We start from the raw sequence: 18,548 nt of genomic DNA on the forward strand, positions 1-18,548 counted from the left end.
GGTTCGTGATACGGACATCTACTCAGATTCTAATGTCTATATGTCATTGTTTATGTCGTTAACAATTAACGTTTATATGCGAAACTTTCAAAATGAATAGAAAGTAATTTAGCATATAAGTATTGCAGTTTTATTTTTTTTTTACCAAGAACAAAACTACTCATCTTCATTTGTGACTTCATGTTCGCCTATATTTAATTCGACATGGATGATAGAGCAATTTTAATTACAGATTGGTATTCAAGAAAGTAAACTTGACAAGAATTATCTAATGGATATCACAGATTAGAATTCGCGTGGAGCAGTGTTATTTATTATTATTACTCACTTGTGATGTGGAGAGGGCGAAATGATTGACGATCTTATAAGCCTGATCCGTGAAGATATCCGGGACCGGTTCTCCAGCTTCCTGTGCAGCGTAACGGAGTCCCATTAAGTGGTTGTCAATTCCATGACCGTTTATGTTGTCATTCATTTCCTTAGTCTGCCTTTGTACCGCTAAGTCGAACAGCTCCTTGATTCTTTCCTCCTGGAAATGTCAATGCAAACGCAACGTTTCAATTGTGAATAAATGCAACATGTCTGTTGGTAAGTTTCCATATGCTTAATTAGTTGTCTTTGCTTTTCGTAATTTTAATTTTTTATGTTACAATAGGAACTGCAGTGACCGAATATTTATTATCTGAACGCCTTTATATTCAAGGAATGTTTTCTCAATTATTTTTTGATATTGGTATTACTTTCGAAATTGATATTGTATACATTGATGTAAACACGTATGATAATATCAAGAAGGAGACATATATACTAAAGTTAAACTTTATATGAAATATTTAATAAATATAAAAATATAAGAGGTTATATACTAATGTTAAAAAATAGTAAAAATGACACAAAAAGTGCACAGATGTATATACAATGATGAAATAGTTTCATTTTTAAGCATTTACGATATTGGTGAAGATAATTTAACGTACAAACAGAATACAGTTCGTGGCAATTTAATAGAATGAAAAATATCTGCAGTCAAAATAGTACAGGATTTTGTTGCAGCCCGAGGACTGAATGTTCCAAGTTTAAGACTTATTTATTTTCATCATATCACTCCAATTATTATCATTTGTATATAACATATTTAGCTATTCGCTATAGGTCGGTTGTTCTAGTATTAAATTTTTCTAGGTATTTAGATATTTAATTATTATATTTTTTAAATTCTATTGCTGCGGCCCTAGGACCGCACATCCCAAGTTAAGTGGGAGACTGTTTTATGTCCTTATTGCCAGCATCCCTTGCCTCGTGGACACTCATTGTCATCTGCCCATCACTTGGGTGAACCTTAGCAAGGGTCAATAAATCGCCCTTGAGACGATGGGCATAAGGACTCAATTTGTTTAAACATCTACTGATTTGTTACTGACATGCGTTAATACTATACTGTGATGAGCTCAATTAAATTTATTTAACTTAGGAATCCATATCTATCGTTTTCAGTGACTTGTATTGTAAATAAGGACTTTACTAACTGTATTATAATTACTTTAAAGAGTCAATCCTAGAGAAAATTCCAAATTTTATCATTGCTAATCTTTACCTATCACTTACTATTGCAGGCACTGACCTCTCTCTTTTATGGAATAGATCAAAGACACATGAGAATGAAATAAACAACATTCATCAAACATAATGATTAGTAACTGGACTTATACTTATTTGTTACTATCTAATAACATAAATTTTTGTGAGTGACATGACAGTATGACTATCATAATCTTTTACCTCCAGCTAATCAACGCGTGTCCAAAACAGATGGCTCCAAAGAGACAATAGAAGTTAAAACATTCCAAGAAATTAGGATAGTATATTCAATAGTTATACTGTACAAAGTCTAGCCCTAGAAAAAGCATATCTGCTTGATCTTCCAGATTATACAAGTCAATACACCGCGTACAAAATCAAAAGAATTGGAACACTCTCACAGCGACAACCACAAGCACCTAACAAGTACATTGGTAAAGTTTGAATGTAAACGAAGAGAACACTCCGTATATTTTTAGGTGATCAACCACCCCATTTTCTGTTGTTAGTGTAAACTACGGGACAATCTGTGTACATCTCGCTGAAACGTAGCCACGGAAACGTGCAGACTCATTAGGGTGGAAAACTACACGCACAGAGGGAGTCAATTTCATTATCGTGCATTTTCGATGAACATCGAGGTAATTGCGGGGAATGGAACGCCTGAAATAACATCGTGATAAACGAGAAACAACAGTGGGCTCGTCGTACCACTTTCCAAACGAGGGTGAACCGTGGAAAGAAAGCAAACGGAAAAACCCCCATGATATTCGCCCGAGGCCACTCGAGAGGCCGCGCAAACATTCGAACAGGAAAAAGAGCGAACATGGCCTGGTCTAATTGATTGCCTTTCTTCGAGGGTCCTTCTTCCCTTTATCATTCCGTTGTTTCTTCGATTTAGATCCCTCTTATCACTTTTTTCTATTTGTGTACGTATTATTTCTTTAGAGAATTAATACCGTGTGATGCCATTTTTAGAAAGACAAATTAAAAACCGACCAATGCCGATGGAGGGTCTAATTTTAGAAAACAAATAGAAAATCGACTAATACTGTTATGGAAGACTATTTGTAGAAACAAGCTAGCTGAGTTGTGTGGTCTTTGCGGGGGACGAAACTGGGGGATTGATAAAGGCACGTCATCAAGGTTGGCAAAGAGCATGAAAGTAGCACCCAAGAGGTGACCTTCAGTCACCATTTCATAAAATTTGGAAGATCGATATTAATTAATATATTAAATTTAATGTAATGTAACTGTGTGCGAAGTATCGAAGTCAAATAATTCTACAATTCTATTATTATACAATTCTTTATTTACTGCTCAAAAAAGTATTGTCAGTTTTTTAGTAGGGAATTTTTGATTTTCTACTCTTCTCTAGGCAAAAGATCGTCGAGTGTAAAGGGTTAATATAGTTTGTGACGGGCACGGACGTGAGTCGTTCGGTGTCAGAGAGAGACGAATAAAAGCGTGTTTTCCGGATGTTGAAGTTACGTTATTTCAGTATTATTTTCTTATGTTTAATTAGTTTCCGAGTTTGGTGTTCGTTTCATACTGTTCATTTTGTTCTGTCCATTTCCTGTGTCTCAAAGCGTTGACCCGTTTATTCCTTCAATAAAGAATGAACACATACACATTCACATTATTTCTGTAAGCTGAAAACAGAATAAAACCTGTTTCTGGCATCCTACAATACTGTATATTTAAAAATATGTAGATGCTTAAAAATGCGAAATGTATCTTCAATTTTGTAACTGGAATGTGTTGCATGTGATGAGAGAAATTAATAATTTGTGAAATACACTATAACAGTTGCTACCTTACATTTAGGGGTAACTTTGAGCATGCAATATCGACCAAAAATTTGTCGTTCTCAAAATTCTTAAATATATTTGATCGATTCTGATTATATTTCACGATAGACGAAAAGGGTTTAGATTGGAATGATTACAAATTTTTGGTCCACAGTGTGTATTTTTCTTACAGGTGCATAAGTTTGTGATTTAAGAATTAGAAAGATGTTCTTAATTTAAGTCATAAAAGTTGGCTGATTTTTGTCAATATAAGAGCATACAATGAAGTTTTACTGGGTATGTTTGTTTCTAGTTTTACTTAGAAAGATTTAAACGTTTTAGAAAATTTTGTTTTCATGACAATGTTGAATTTTTTCGACATGATGTCCTCATTAAATGTACATATGTAATATATCAAATTTTACGAATTTACTTTTGTAACGAAACTTTTTGAAACATGTCAAAATTATTTTCCTTTTTACAACAAAATTTTCTAGGAAACTGATCCTTCTGAATAAAATTAAATAAGTAACATACCTTATTATTTAAAAATAATATATCTTTATGAGGTAAAAATTGATTAAAAGACAAAAATTAGTAATTCTTATCAAGGAGTAGAATTTCATGACAAGAAAATTTTTTCAGAAGTAAAAAATATTTTATATATTGTAATAAAAATTTGATCCGAAACTTGTCATTATTCAATTAAGGAACCGTAGCATATCACATTTAAAATCAAGGCAAATGCAGATTTTGCAAGAGAAGAAATAATATTTTACTATTCAATCCCACTATGAAATTATTCCAATTTTATATTAAAGCAGAATTGATGCAGCAAAACAGATATTAATATCGTGGTTAGTAAGTTATCTTTCTAATTTATTTCGACTACCGCGTACTTTACGTCGCTACAAACGACAATCTCTACGAAATACAGCCAAGTTTCAGTTACACTGTAAATGGTGAACTGAACTCTTTTGGTGCCTTCTTCTAGGTTGCTATTCTGCTGATTCGCGGATTGATTTTCAGGATCCCCTTGACACATGGCCATCGCCCAGGCTAGGGCCTCAGGACTAGCTGCCCTTATGCAATCCACTCTTCCTAGTGCAAATCTTCGAATACCTGCGCTCTCGTAAGTTGCTACCAAGTTTCCATGAAGCCTGAATCAAAGCAGAAAAATGTATCATTCGTAGAAAATAATATGGGTACCTTTACTAATAAGGGATTAATGGTAGAAGTGAATCATTTTTCCAGGGAGGATGGTATGTAATAAAATATATGTAAGATAGGTATGCATTTAGGGTTTTAATATGAATTTTTAACTAATGATACTAAATACTAATTTAGCTATTAATATTACTTCTATATTTCATTGTTATGGCATTGGATAGATATTAATAAATTAATAATGTATTAATCAGTTAATCAATTGATTATTATTTGATAATACAATTAAAGATATTGTCCCTTGTATCATTTTTCTTTTAAAACTTTCATATACTTTTAGATTTCTTCTATTGCATTTATTGAGTTTATTGCATTATATTGTATTTAATTTATCACTAATTTTCATAATTATCTTTTGTCTAATGTTCTTGGTAATTCTTCTCAATAAAATTTATTAAGGTATTTTAGATAATTATTGTACAAATTTCTATGAGAGTTCTATCAGGTTTTCATTGTGGTATATAATGTTGTAATGAGAAACAATAATTGTATATAATATTAATACAATATTCATATTGTAAATAATAAGAGGAATAGAATTCTGAGATCAAAAATTTGGTGAGGGATTACAATGTTCTATAACAATTAATTTAAAACATTTATTTCTACCCTGAATATAAAATAGATACTCACCTAAAATGGGTGAACTGTAATGCTAGTTGTATATAAACATCTGGACTGATTCTGTGTGATTTTATGAAATCCTTTGAATATTCTTGGAACCACAATATACAAATGTCCAAGTCCTCTACCAATCTATGTCATTAACATAACCGGACAAAATATTTCATAAAGTTAACTTTTGTGGTACAATGAAACTAAATATATCCAGAGCCATCAAGAGAATGTGAAGGCTATTGCCAAGAATATAATTTAATATAAATTAATACAAATTAAGGTAACAATGATAGATAACTATTAAATAACAATAAATAATGACTATCACATATTATATATGTACAATACAGTGTAAAAGTTTTAATGTTGGATCAACAACCTTTATTGCTCTATAATGGCAGTAACAATATATATTTCTAGGAAAGGATTAGAATAAATAATTAATTGATTTAAATCTTATAGAATATGGATAGAAATATTTAAAATATTAGAAGAAGAATTACAGAAAATAGAAAAGATTATTATAATGTTAAAAAACAGCTTAGAATAAATAATTAAATGATGTAAATTTCACAGAATATGGATAGAAATATTTAAAATATTGGAAGAAGAATTATAGAAAATACAAAAGGAGATTATTAAAATGTTAAAAAACAGCACCTCTTTCCAAGGATGTTTAACCAAATGGAAACAATTAACGAAAATAAGAAAAAGAAGAAAGAAAAGTTTTAATAATCTACCTTTCCACAATTTCTAAAATAATTAAACAATAATTAAGTAATAATTTTATTAATGCCTCAATTTTACAGGAATTAAACATTTTTCGTTTAATTGCAAATATACATGTTCCATATCTTTGTTTTAAAATATTTCTCTTGACGGCTCTTTTATAGACTTTTGTAGACGTTTATAGTCTTTCACCGTCACTTACGTGTCGAAGGATATCATTGCATCCCTAATGTCGTTGAGAGTTTGTTCGGATAGGTACCACTCAAGCTTTTCTGGTGCAGGTAAATGCGATGGTACCGTGTTCTCTTCAGGTGGAGACATGGCATCAACTTTTTCTGTTAATTCCTCGAACGTGATAAAAATCGCTGGACCTTCGCCAGCCGAATGCTCGTAGTTCATGCCCCACATTCCATCCTTAGATAAGCAAACAAGTACAATAAATACAAGTAACACGTAAGCAAATCAAATTGTGTATGAAAGATACATGCACTAATAAAGATATGAAAATATTTTTATACGTATATTTTATTTGTAAATGTAATTATTGTTATAAACGTACCAAGTACCTCTTTTATAAAAATAAAATTTTTGAAAAAATATGATTCTTATTATCTTTGATTATCGTGTATTCAGTGGGTCTGAAAAAGAGATGAATAAGACTACACTAATAGAAGAATATAAAAGAAATGTGCAATAGTAAAAATATGAAAACATTTTTATATATATTTCTTATTTACAAATGTAAATTTGTAAATATTTGATTTGTAAATATAGTTATTTTTATAAACGTATAAGGCTTTCTTATGAAAATAATTATTTTTATATAGATGTGGTTATTCTAATTATCTTTTATTATGGTGGATTAAGTAGATCTGAGAGAGAGATTATGTTAGAAAAGAGGATGAAGTGGTTAGAAAGCCCCATGGTTCACATATTAGGGGTGGAGTATTCTAAAGGTCCAGGTTAGCTACTAGGTATTTTAATGGAGTTCGTGTCAAGATCAATCACGTAGAGATTTAATTAATGTAATATCTTTAATTAGTCTCTAATAGTCATGTCAAATAAGATGTCCCCAAAAGCTGAAATTTTATTCATTTTTATATTGAAGAACAGAACAAGTTACATGATCTGTGACATAATATATATGTATATATACACTTTAGACAATTTTGAATTTTATCTTCGTTTATATTAAAAATTAAGACAATTACAGGGTTTAAATGCAATGAAATACAAATTCAAAATTTTTTAAAATTTTCTTCTTTATATTAAAACTGAGATATTTAAGTGACATAGACAGGGAGCTAAAAAATAAAAATTTATGGAATACAAAATTTCATTCTCCTTATATATTAAAAAATAAAATAATATACTTGGCTTACAGAGTATAAAATACACAGATTATACTAATTGGAATTTTATTATTATTGATATTGAAAAATAAAATAAATGACATTATGGGATAAGTGAGAAGTACACTACTTAGATAATCTATTGATTTTCCAATTATCTTGAATGAAGAATCAATGTCATTGAGCAAAGTATACATATAAGAGACCATATTGGTATACGTTTTCAAATTTTTCCGAAAAACTACACAGAATGACAAATCAGCCCAGAGACTAAGATAGGAAAATTGTTCGAATAAGAATAACTCGAGGGAGCAGAAATAACATTTTGACGAGTGAATGTTACCCTTAGTATGTGAAACTTCGATTTCTCGCATAATCATCGGGGATATAGTCACAGATACGTATATACCTTGCCAAGAATAGCGTGGAAAGTTTTATCGAACCAACGGTTCGCACCCAAATGTCTGGAACCACCACCATGGAGAACATGATGGAGTACATTGGCGTAATCTCGATCGCCGATCCACCGATCCTCTTTCTTTAGGGAATTGTTGAACGTCGCAGGTAGTATGTCGTCGTCGATGCACACCACGCAGAGACACCTCTCCAGAAGCTCCAGATTGTGTCGGTTTTGCTCGTCTGTAAAATTGCGAACACATATTTCTATGTTTCCTTTTTTCTTTAATCATTTTCTTTAATTCTGCTCTTGAAGCGTTTATATAGACAGATGGTACAGATTATTTTATTAAGGTATACTTAGCATGTTCACATAAGATCGATTTTGGAATCGATTGCTTAGAATGAAAGAAAAATATTTGTTTTGATATGATATAAAAATATTGCTTCCTTTCTAACAGATTACAATCAGCTTTTTACTCTTGTTTCATTTTTACCGAGCAGAAGAAGTATGTACCAAAAGAATTCACGGAAAATGAGATCAGTTTCTTTGAATTCCAGTCGCCGAATTTTTAGCGTGCACACTGCTATCGTTACCCTCACAGAAAATCGCAAAATTGACTGAAGATTTGAAGCTAGGATGGAAAAGAATTGTCTGAAGAAGTCTTGGAAAGGAAGTAATTTCTAGAAATTCACGTGACGATAGACCTCCAACCATGTTATGGTACCCTGATATAAAATCGCAGAATTGTCTGCAAATTTTAAGCCAGGCTTGTTCCTGGAATTCTTGGAAATGTTTCATATTTCATTCCTTATTTTTATGGGAACTTGTAAATATTAGAGTCTGTTGAAATAAAATATCTTAGCGTTGCGACAGTAAATTTTTAGTATTCCGAATTGAAATACCCCTTTGTAAGACACGAAATATAATAAAGTGTCAGTAGATTCGCTTTAACTTCATTCGCTCCAAGTTAGATTAGGCTATCTTCGATACGGATAGCACCAGTAGGCTGCGCCACTAGGGCGCATGTCGGGTCTCGATGCGTAGCCACCTCCACGTGGTGAGACCTGGTAATTGGTATCGTTTCCCAAAGAAAAATTTTTGGGAAACAATACCAAGCTAAAAGCTACGAACAAAGTTTAAGATATGTCCTATCTCTTGTAAATTTTCAATGTTCTCTTCGAACTTTGATAATTCAGAGTAGGCAATATTTGTTAAAGTAATATGTGAAGAAAGAAGAAAGAAGAATAAACTAAGGGAAATAAGGTAAGTAAGGAAAATAAGGTAAGTAAGATAAGTAAAATAATTAAAATCTCCCGCAAAGAGTAGTCTATGTGTGGTATGTATATTCACGCAAACGCTGCGGAATATGTCTCGATAGAATTCTTGGAAAGTGACGTCACTTCTAAGAATCTGTCAACGAGCGACCTCCCATCATGTCATGTTATCCTAGTACAAAGTCGCGAAATCGGCCGAAAACTTTACGGCAAGACTGCAAAAGTATTGTCCGAGAATTCTTGGAAATGACGTCATTTCTCTCAACTGTCTCAGCGATAGACCTCCTGTCATGTCATGTTCTCCTGATACAAAATCGCGAAATCGGCCAGAAATTTTTCCTCGAGGCGGCAAAAGTATTGTCCGAGAATTCTTGGAAGTGACGTCATTTCTAGGAACTGTCTCGAGGGTATACCTCCTGTCATGTCATGTTATCCTGATACAAAGTCGCGAAATTGGCTAGAATCTTTTCCTCGAGGCGGTAAAAGTATTGTCCGAGGATTCTTGGAAGTGACGTCATTTCTTGGAACTGTCTCGAGGGTATCCCTCCTGTCATATCATGTTATCCTGATACAAAGTCGCGAAATCGGCCAGAATCTCTTCCTCGAGGCGGCAAAAGAATTGTCCGAGAATTCTTGGAAGTGAGGTCATTTCTAGGAACTGTCTCGGGGGGATCCCTCCTGTCATATCATGTTATCCTGATACAAAGTCGCGAAATCGGCCAGAATCTCTTCCTCGAGGCGGCAAAAGAATTGTCCGAGAATTCTTGGAAGTGAGGTCATTTCTAGGAACTGTCTCGGGGGGATCCCTCCTGTCATATCATGTTATCCTGATACAAAGTCGCGAAATCGGCCAGAATCTCTTCCTCGAGGCGGCAAAAGAATTGTCCGAGAATTCTTGGAAGTGAGGTCATTTCTAGGAACTGTCTCGGGGGGATCCCTCCTGTCATATCATGTTATCCTGATACAAAGTCGCGAAATCGGCCAGAATCTCTTCCTCGAGGCGGCAAAAGTATTGTCCGAGAATTCTTGGAAGTGACGTAATTTCTAGGAACTGTCTCGGGGGGATCCCTCCTGTCATATCATGTTATCCTGATACAAAGTCGCGAAATCGGCCAGAATCTTTTTCTCGAGGCGGCAAAAGTATTGTCCGAGAATTCTTGGAAGTGACGTCATTTCTAGGAACTGTCTCGAGGGTATACCTCCTGTCATATCATGTTATCCTGATACAAAATCACTAGCACCGCAACAGACATGTCAAACTATTATCGATGGCGACTGGACACATTATTAACATAATTGCATTCCAGTTCAAAGCATACAGAATATATCTACGTATTTTAACACTCGAATAAATCAATTTTTAAATGAATTACGTCAACACGCCTTATTCGGACAGACTGTATCTAATAAAAGAGTAAAAATAGGTAACTAAAAAATAATAAAAGTTTTTAAATCTATCTTAAATTTACCTTTCTCAACTTGCCAAAAATATAATAGAATACAATGAATGTACATACTCGAAGATGAAAATTTTTAATTTAATAGTTATGTTATAGTGATCTATTTTAAAGACAGTTTCCAGGACGAGGAAACGAACCCGACCACGGATCATCGTTAGCTCGTTAGATGTTTATTCGATTTGTAGACGTAGGTCGTAGGTTGTTGGGTAAGGTCGGGTTAGAGGGCTAATGAGAATATTGCGAATATTGGCGAGAGGAGAAGAGCCGGGTAATTATGGCAGCTGGAAGGGTACGCGGTGACAAGGGTTGCTGGAAAACTTGCAACAAGATTACTCTAACGGCTTGGGAAAGACGTGAATCACAGTCTCACTTGTGTGGAGTATATTAATCAAGAACAACTGAATTTAAATTTTCCTTCCTTATTTTTTTGAATTTCGAGTCATGAAAAAAGAAGCTTAAATATATAAGGTTAACAAATAGGTAATAACTGATTAATTATGTTTCTTATTATTTGATTTATATAAACGTAATTTATTTAATGGTTCTGACATAAGTTTATGAGTTTAATCAAGAGAGATGATAAATTTGGACCTGAAATTTTTTTATGATAAGAGATTGTTGCATTTCTTAGAAAAATTATGAGGAGAATAACGTATTGATTATGTAGCATAAGAAACGAATTATTTTTAAAGATTAACTTTGTCAAATGCATGCAAAATTAATAACTAATTTTAATTATAATAATTATAAAAATTAATAGAATTATAAATAAGGAAAAATATTAATCAGTAGTGGATATATAAGCTTCTACTAATTCAAATTTTTGTTAGTTTCACTATGTCTTAGTTTAAATATTAAAATAAAAGTTTGCTAAGATTATGAAATAGAAACATAAATCTGGTGTTATTGTTCTTTTAATAGAAAATAATCTAAAAATTGAAGAGTACCTTTAATGTTACTCTACTTTGAATATTTTACTGTCAAAAGAAAGTAAAGATCGAGAAATTGAGATTTTCATTGATAATAAAATTGCCTCATATTTGAATTTCCTTTACTGATATAATAACCGTGTCAAATACACCGATTAAATATAATTAATAATTAGATAAGGATTAAATATAATAATAATAAAAATATCGTTATTAATAAATACAATAATAATGGTGATACCAGAATAACAATTCAATTATTGCAATAATTTTATTATTAGGAAGCATAATTACTGTAGATGTATAATAGAATTAGAATAATACTCACGTTTGAGTAATTCATCTCTTGCCTTTGCCCAAGCTGGTCTTTTCATGGTTGTCAGAATACCAACTGGTGGAGTTCTAGGGTCTGCCTTAGTTCCCATAATTTTTAAAATTTGTTGGACTAATTCATCTTCGGTTATACGACCTCGATCGGGAGCCCTAACGGGCACGCTATAAAACTATGAAAAGTACACTCTGTGAACTTATCGATCGTTTGAGTGATCGATAGAGCGATGGAGTTCATTTATAGCAGGCGGAAAGTATATTTACTAGATATTTATTAACCCTTTGCACTCGGCGAGTTTTTCGTTACAGAGAAATAGCAATTGAAAAATTTTCTGCCATAATCGATCGTATTTTCTTAACCCTTCGCATTCGGGAGGCGACCTTCAGTCACCTTTTAATAAAATTTTGAAGATGGATAATTAATTAATATATTAAGAAAATAATGTAATAGTGTACGGGATATTGAAATTAAATAAAAATAAAATTAAATAATACTACTGGGTTAATTATTCTACGATTTTTTATTTACTGTTTTAAAAAATATCGTCCACTTTAGGATAGAAAATTTCTTCGAATCTTTGAATTTTTCCTCCTCTGTAGCGAAAAAATTGTCGAGTGCAAAGGATTAAAATAGCAAATAAGAAATCATGTATAAATTATTTTACGAATTATTTTTTTTTCATTATTTTATTTCAATATTTTACTTCATTTCAATTATTTCAATTATTTTATTTCAATATCTCATGAATTGGTATATTATTTTAACGTATTAACGTATTAACGTATTAATTAATATCAAAAATTTTATTACAATTTTATTAAATGACAACTGGAGATCGTCTCTCGAGTGTAAAGGATTAATCTCACTTTAATTTGATAAAAATCATTAAAAAGTACAATGTCTTCAAATTTATGTTTTAACTTTCAATCATGTTGTTGAACTATTGAAACGATGAATATCGAAGCACAAAGATACACGTGTATGTATATAATATCAGAAAAAAGTGTGAAAAATTAATAATAAATTATTAATTAATAATAATAAATTAATTAATTGATAATAAATGTAAAAAATATGAATAAAACACAATTCGGTATTTTCATGGGGATCGATTGTCATAGTAATTATTTTTACAGAAAAATTCGTCACGAAGGTTTTTATTTCTTTCAATAAATCCAATTTTCATAATTAAAAAAGGAGAAAGGAGAAAGAGCCTTTCTTCACTTATTCCATTTTTATAGCCGATTTTTTATTATATTATTTATTATTTTATTTCATATTAAACACGAGTTGTATGCAGCATCGATAGTACAAACTTTTTATCAATATCCTGGTTTCGCAAACAAAAATGTTTCAATTTTGAAAATGATGAATCACAATTTTATTAAATACAGATTTTTTCTTCTTTTCTAATAGGAATGAAACGAGATTCTTCTAAAAAGTTCCTGAATACCTAGGTCAGCAGTTCTCAAAAATTTTTTCTTGAATGGCACTAATCAATACGTGATCAAATCATTTATCACTTTGCATGCAGAGTAGTCCAGGATCATTAAATTACAACAGAAATTATAATTCCATAGCAATTCAACTGCATCTTACTTTAATTACAATTTCAATTATTTTATTTCAATATCTCATGAATTGGTATATTATTTTAACGTATTAACGTATTAACGTATTAATTAATATCAAAAATTTTATTACAATTTTATTAAATGACAACTGGAGATCGTCTCTCGAGTGTAAAGGATTAATCTCACTTTAATTTGATAAAAATCATTAAAAAGTACAATGTCTTCAAATTTATGTTTTAACTTTCAATCATGTTGTTGAACTATTGAAACGATGAATATCGAAGCACAAAGATACACGTGTATGTATATAATATCAGAAAAAAGTGTGAAAAATTAATAATAAATTATTAATTAATAATAATAAATTAATTAATTGATAATAAATGTAAAAAATATGAATAAAACACAATTCGGTATTTTCATGGGGATCGATTGTCATAGTAATTATTTTTACAGAAAAATTCGTCACGAAGGTTTTTATTTCTTTCAATAAATCCAATTTTCATAATTAAAAAAGGAGAAAGGAGAAAGAGCCTTTCTTCACTTATTCCATTTTTATAGCCGATTTTTTATTATATTATTTATTATTTTATTTCATATTAAACACGAGTTGTATGCAGCATCGATAGTACAAACTTTTTATCAATATCCTGGTTTCGCAAACAAAAATGTTTCAATTTTGAAAATGATGAATCACAATTTTATTAAATACAGATTTTTTCTTCTTTTCTAATAGGAATGAAACGAGATTCTTCTAAAAAGTTCCTGAATACCTAGGTCAGCAGTTCTCAAAAATTTTTTCTTGAATGGCACTAATCAATACGTGATCAAATCATTTATCACTTTGCATGCAGAGTAGTCCAGGATCATTAAATTACAACAGAAATTATAATTCCATAGCAATTCAACTGCATCTTACTTTAATTACGCCGTAATTCGTAATTCTCATCTCTTGTACAAATAAATTACAATTTGCAATTTACAATTGCACTCAAGGTGAATTACTACGTGAAATGTAATTAAATTAAGAAATTGCATAATAATTCAGCTCGAGTATTATCTGAGAATGTTCAACGTACCATCAATGATACGACAGGTTGAGAACCGCTGTCCTAGATTAGATTGGATTATAAGCTCGTGTGAAGTATTAGAAACTTACTTGATTGTGATGAGCAAAGATGATATGATTTCCAGACGTGGTTCTATCAAGAATGACTTGTTCGTCACCTTTTATCCCTGGACGCCGGTATATTCGATACATTTGATAATGCTGGGCCATGCACAGTGGTTGCATAGTTTTTCCATCCTTGGATTTCACTTGCTCGACTTCCAAACTGGAACTGAACAAAAAGAAATATTTATGTGAGTGTTGGTATTATGTGTGTGAGTGTGAGTGAGGTTGAATGAGTGAAACTCATTTGTCCTATAATTGTGCGATCCGTGATATATATATTAGGATGTTCCAAAAGTTTCTTCCTTTTTTTTTGATGTGAAATCAATAGAAGATATTTGTTGTTTAAGGTTGATTTATTGTGTTATATATGAACCGTTTTACTCTATTACCTTCTTCCATCTGTCAGGAAGCCTCGTTATGTCCTCTTTCCAGAATTGTTGAGACTTACTTGCAAAATATTCATCGAGGTGTGTTTTTATTTTACTTTTGGATTTGTGACATTTATCACGGAGAGAATTTTTTAATGAATTGAACAAGTAATAATCGAATGGGGCAAGCTCGTAGTATAGCATAGTCGTAGTACCACTCCCATAAACGGTGCAACTCTCGTCTGCAGTGTCCTTCGCACTACTACCTTTTTAAAAGCAATGAAGCATAACATGTTGCAAATGCTTCTTTTAGCTATCCATATTGAACGGTGTAGAAAAAGATTTTAAAAGAGACTTTGTCACCAACGAAACGTACTTTGAAAGAGTTGTGAGACGACTGAAAACGATCCTATAAACGGAGAATAGATAATCCTGCATGTTTACAAACATAGCCGGCTCGAGGACATACATAGCGTGACGCGGAAAGAACTTATGGGACAACTTAATATATAATATGATAATATATAATATTGATGGTAATATATAATGATATGATAATACATAATAATATATATATTGGTGATAATATATAATATGTCTGGTGTGAATAATATTTGAAAAAATATGTAGAAGGATATGCCAGAATGAAACAGTTGTCTGAGAAATATCAAAGACAGAACACGTAAATTTAATCATTATTAAGAGCGAGTGAGAGAAGGAACTTCCGGAAAGAATGCACCGATTTTATTATTTCAAATAGTTTATTATTTAACTCTTTGGGGCACGCTGGGATTAAAAGTGTTCCACCTTTTTGATGCATCGTAATGCTTGATGAGACATTTGTAGTCCCACCTGGAAATATTGCAATAGCTACATGCGCATAGCTTTATATTTGGTTTTATTTACGTAAAGCAGTTGGTAATACCTTCGACAAATGTTATAAATGTATTCGCTCGTGTTGGCAACATTCAACGTGCCAGTACAGGTTCATCAATTGTTGCAAGCGGAAGGCTTATTGAGACAATCTTTTTTCCTGGTTTTATGCTTTCACATTATGTGATTCCTTTACTAGAAAAAATATACCAATTTTGTTTCATTTAAAACGCAATGAAATTTCTATGCAACATGGGTCTATTTTATTATCTGATATCCTGAATCGCAAAGAGTTAAATAGTTTAATTGAAATATATTTTGTGAGTTACTCGTTAAAAAGCTCTCGTATATTATTGTCCATTCTAGCCACAATTTATTTTTATACTAACTATTATTTTCAATTCAATAATTTCCATTTTAATAACTTCAGTTTATTTAGTTTTTGTAATAACCTTATGGATATTTTTGTTGTTTAAACTATTATCGAATGGTACAAAATAATTAAGTATTTAATTTATTATTTTACTTTTTATTTAATTTATTTTGATATTTGGATATATATTTTTAGAAATTTTTAGTTCGATCCATCATGTGTTTAAGACTCACGGTAGTTTATTATTTAGTTAGTTATGTAATGAGGAATTAGATGAATTATGATTGATTATTATGATAAGTACTTATAATTTATAATTTACGACAGAAACAATTTGCAATATGTATTAAATAAGATTCTTAACCAAATAAAACGAATTCGAGGAGATACCGGACAGTACACGATGGGACATTACAGACGTCAGTCAGAACTTGAAGAGAACAGATTAGAAATCATACAGAACTCGAAGAGAACACATTAGAAGTCACACAGAACTCGAAAAGAACGCATCAGAAATTACACAGAACTCGAAGAAAACACATCAGAAGTCATATAAAACTAGCGTTTTACAACGATATCGGTCAATTCTCAATTTATTTTCTAGAATAATAACCAGCATAGGTCACTGACCGGTTTGTACAATAGTTTGTTTTTCTAACAATAAAATCCTACAATATGGTTACAAATTGCCAAAACCTTCGAGTGCAAGGATTGGAATTGAAGAAGATTAAGAAGATACATTCACGATATGAACACTTTACGAATTTACAAAGACTAACGTGCCAATAACATCATCAGAAGATATCAAAAGAACTCCCCAACCTCTCCCCAGAAGAGGAACATGAGATCCCTTCGAAAGGAGGAGTGCCATTCAGCAGTAGGTCTCAACGAATTTGCGTTAACTCCCGAAAAGAAAGTAGGAAGCATTCGCAGTCAGAGGTTCCTACCCGACCGGATACAGGATACCGAGGGCTTTGAGCCTTCCCATGCAGTAGCATCCTTTGCGTTCCGGCTAGAGACCTCTTTACAGCCGCGTTCTATGGATCCCGCAAGCCGGATTTCCTCGCAGACGGTGGCTCCCTCGCTAAATTGATTTCGGTGCGGCTTCTTTTTGTCCTCCGTTCGAATCACCGTCTCTCCGTGGACCGATCTTCCTTCGAAAGCTCGGCGTGTAGTCCACGTGCGTTCGCCTTCTTCGCGTTGACGATTAGCTTAGTCAGCTTCCGACAAGGGAGTTAGGGTGAAAGTGAAGGTTTCAACCTTTTCGGGGATACTGACGTGTATGTATAACTTTAGTTTTCTTTAAATTACGATTATTACGAGCGAAAAGAGAAATAGAGAAGTTGGGGAACTATTCATCGTTGAATCTAAAAATAAAGAATTAGAGCCTTATCGAATATTTACTGAATTGTTATTTTATGAAATAAAAAAAATTAATTCCTTTTTAATTTAGATTTTCTTTATTTTGAAAAATTCTACCATGAAGAGGTTAAGGAAGATTTGAAAAGGGTTTTTAGATTTGTAATCGAAATTCAAATTTTTGTAAAAGTCTATAGGTTTTAGTTTATAATTCTAAATTCATAAAGATTTTCAATATATAAATAAGTAAGTACATAAATAAATAGATTGAAGAAAAGGAAATGTTTTAAAAGGAACTTGAAAACTTGTTTGGATGTTTTAAGACAAATTTCAGGACTATTCTTCGAATAGTTTTATTGTAGTCTTTATCTTTATCTTTTAAAATTGATTGTGCGATAAAGAAAAATTAAAAATGACAATTATTTTCGTATCATTACATATTTTCCTTTTAATGTAGTTCTTCCTGTGTATTTTACGTTATGCTATTTTTTAAATTTAATTCTTTTCTATTCTTCAATTCTAAACGAATATATTAATTTATTTACTCGTATTTATGATTTTAAATGAATGGATGAATAAATAAATTAGGAAAAATGTCCTGCGTAATTACCTGAGTTTGTATTATTGAAATCTGTATAATCTTATTTACAAGAATTATAAATTTATACTCTTACCTATCTAATACTTCTTGATAGTTAAGCAGCTCTGTGAGAAATCTGGCGAGGAACACAGCAGCTTCTTTTTGGGTGCTAAATGTCCTGGACTTCGCTGCAAGCCCAGGATTGCTATTAATTGGTAAAGCCAGAGGCACAGACAGGTACATGTCATTTAACCACCAATCGGTCGCCTGTAAACAGATAAAACAAGAATTTTTGGTTATTTCAATTAACTTCAATGATCAAAGAAAAATCATAAAAATGTTTCGAAATAACGTATTAAAAAAAATGTTTAAAAGACATTCCCCTTGTTTCAAGTGGATTAATAAAATTGAACAGAGTGTTACTGTTTATCCTTGTGTTTAAAATAACGTTATACAAATTTTTTGAACTTACGAGTACTTTTACTAACATATTCAATAATTAATATAAACATTAGTCAATGAAAATTTTTCCATATTTTAAATATGATGTTAATTAATG

The 18,548-nt window shown here is 31.6% G+C and overlaps 1 protein-coding gene across 1 annotated transcript; it reads right to left on the reverse strand.

Annotated features, from left to right (window-relative positions):
* Positions 1-307: 307 nt before the first annotated feature.
* On the reverse strand, positions 308-18,250 carry ChAT (Choline acetyltransferase). Its single transcript, XM_017908848.1, has 8 exons — positions 18,084-18,250; positions 14,422-14,602; positions 11,686-11,860; positions 7,704-7,933; positions 6,145-6,356; positions 5,229-5,351; positions 4,321-4,528; positions 308-529 (listed from the first exon to the last, which is right to left on the reverse strand). Exons 1-8 carry the CDS (start codon positions 18,230-18,232, stop codon positions 308-310), a joined length of 1,500 nt encoding a protein of 499 aa, XP_017764337.1. The 5' UTR covers positions 18,233-18,250.
* Between the last annotated feature and the right edge of the window lie 298 nt (positions 18,251-18,548).

This window comes from Eufriesea mexicana, unplaced genomic scaffold (assembly GCF_001483705.2).
Source record: "Eufriesea mexicana isolate 0111107269 unplaced genomic scaffold, ASM148370v2 scaffold13648, whole genome shotgun sequence".
Classification (NCBI taxonomy): Eukaryota; Metazoa; Arthropoda; class Insecta; order Hymenoptera; family Apidae; genus Eufriesea; species Eufriesea mexicana.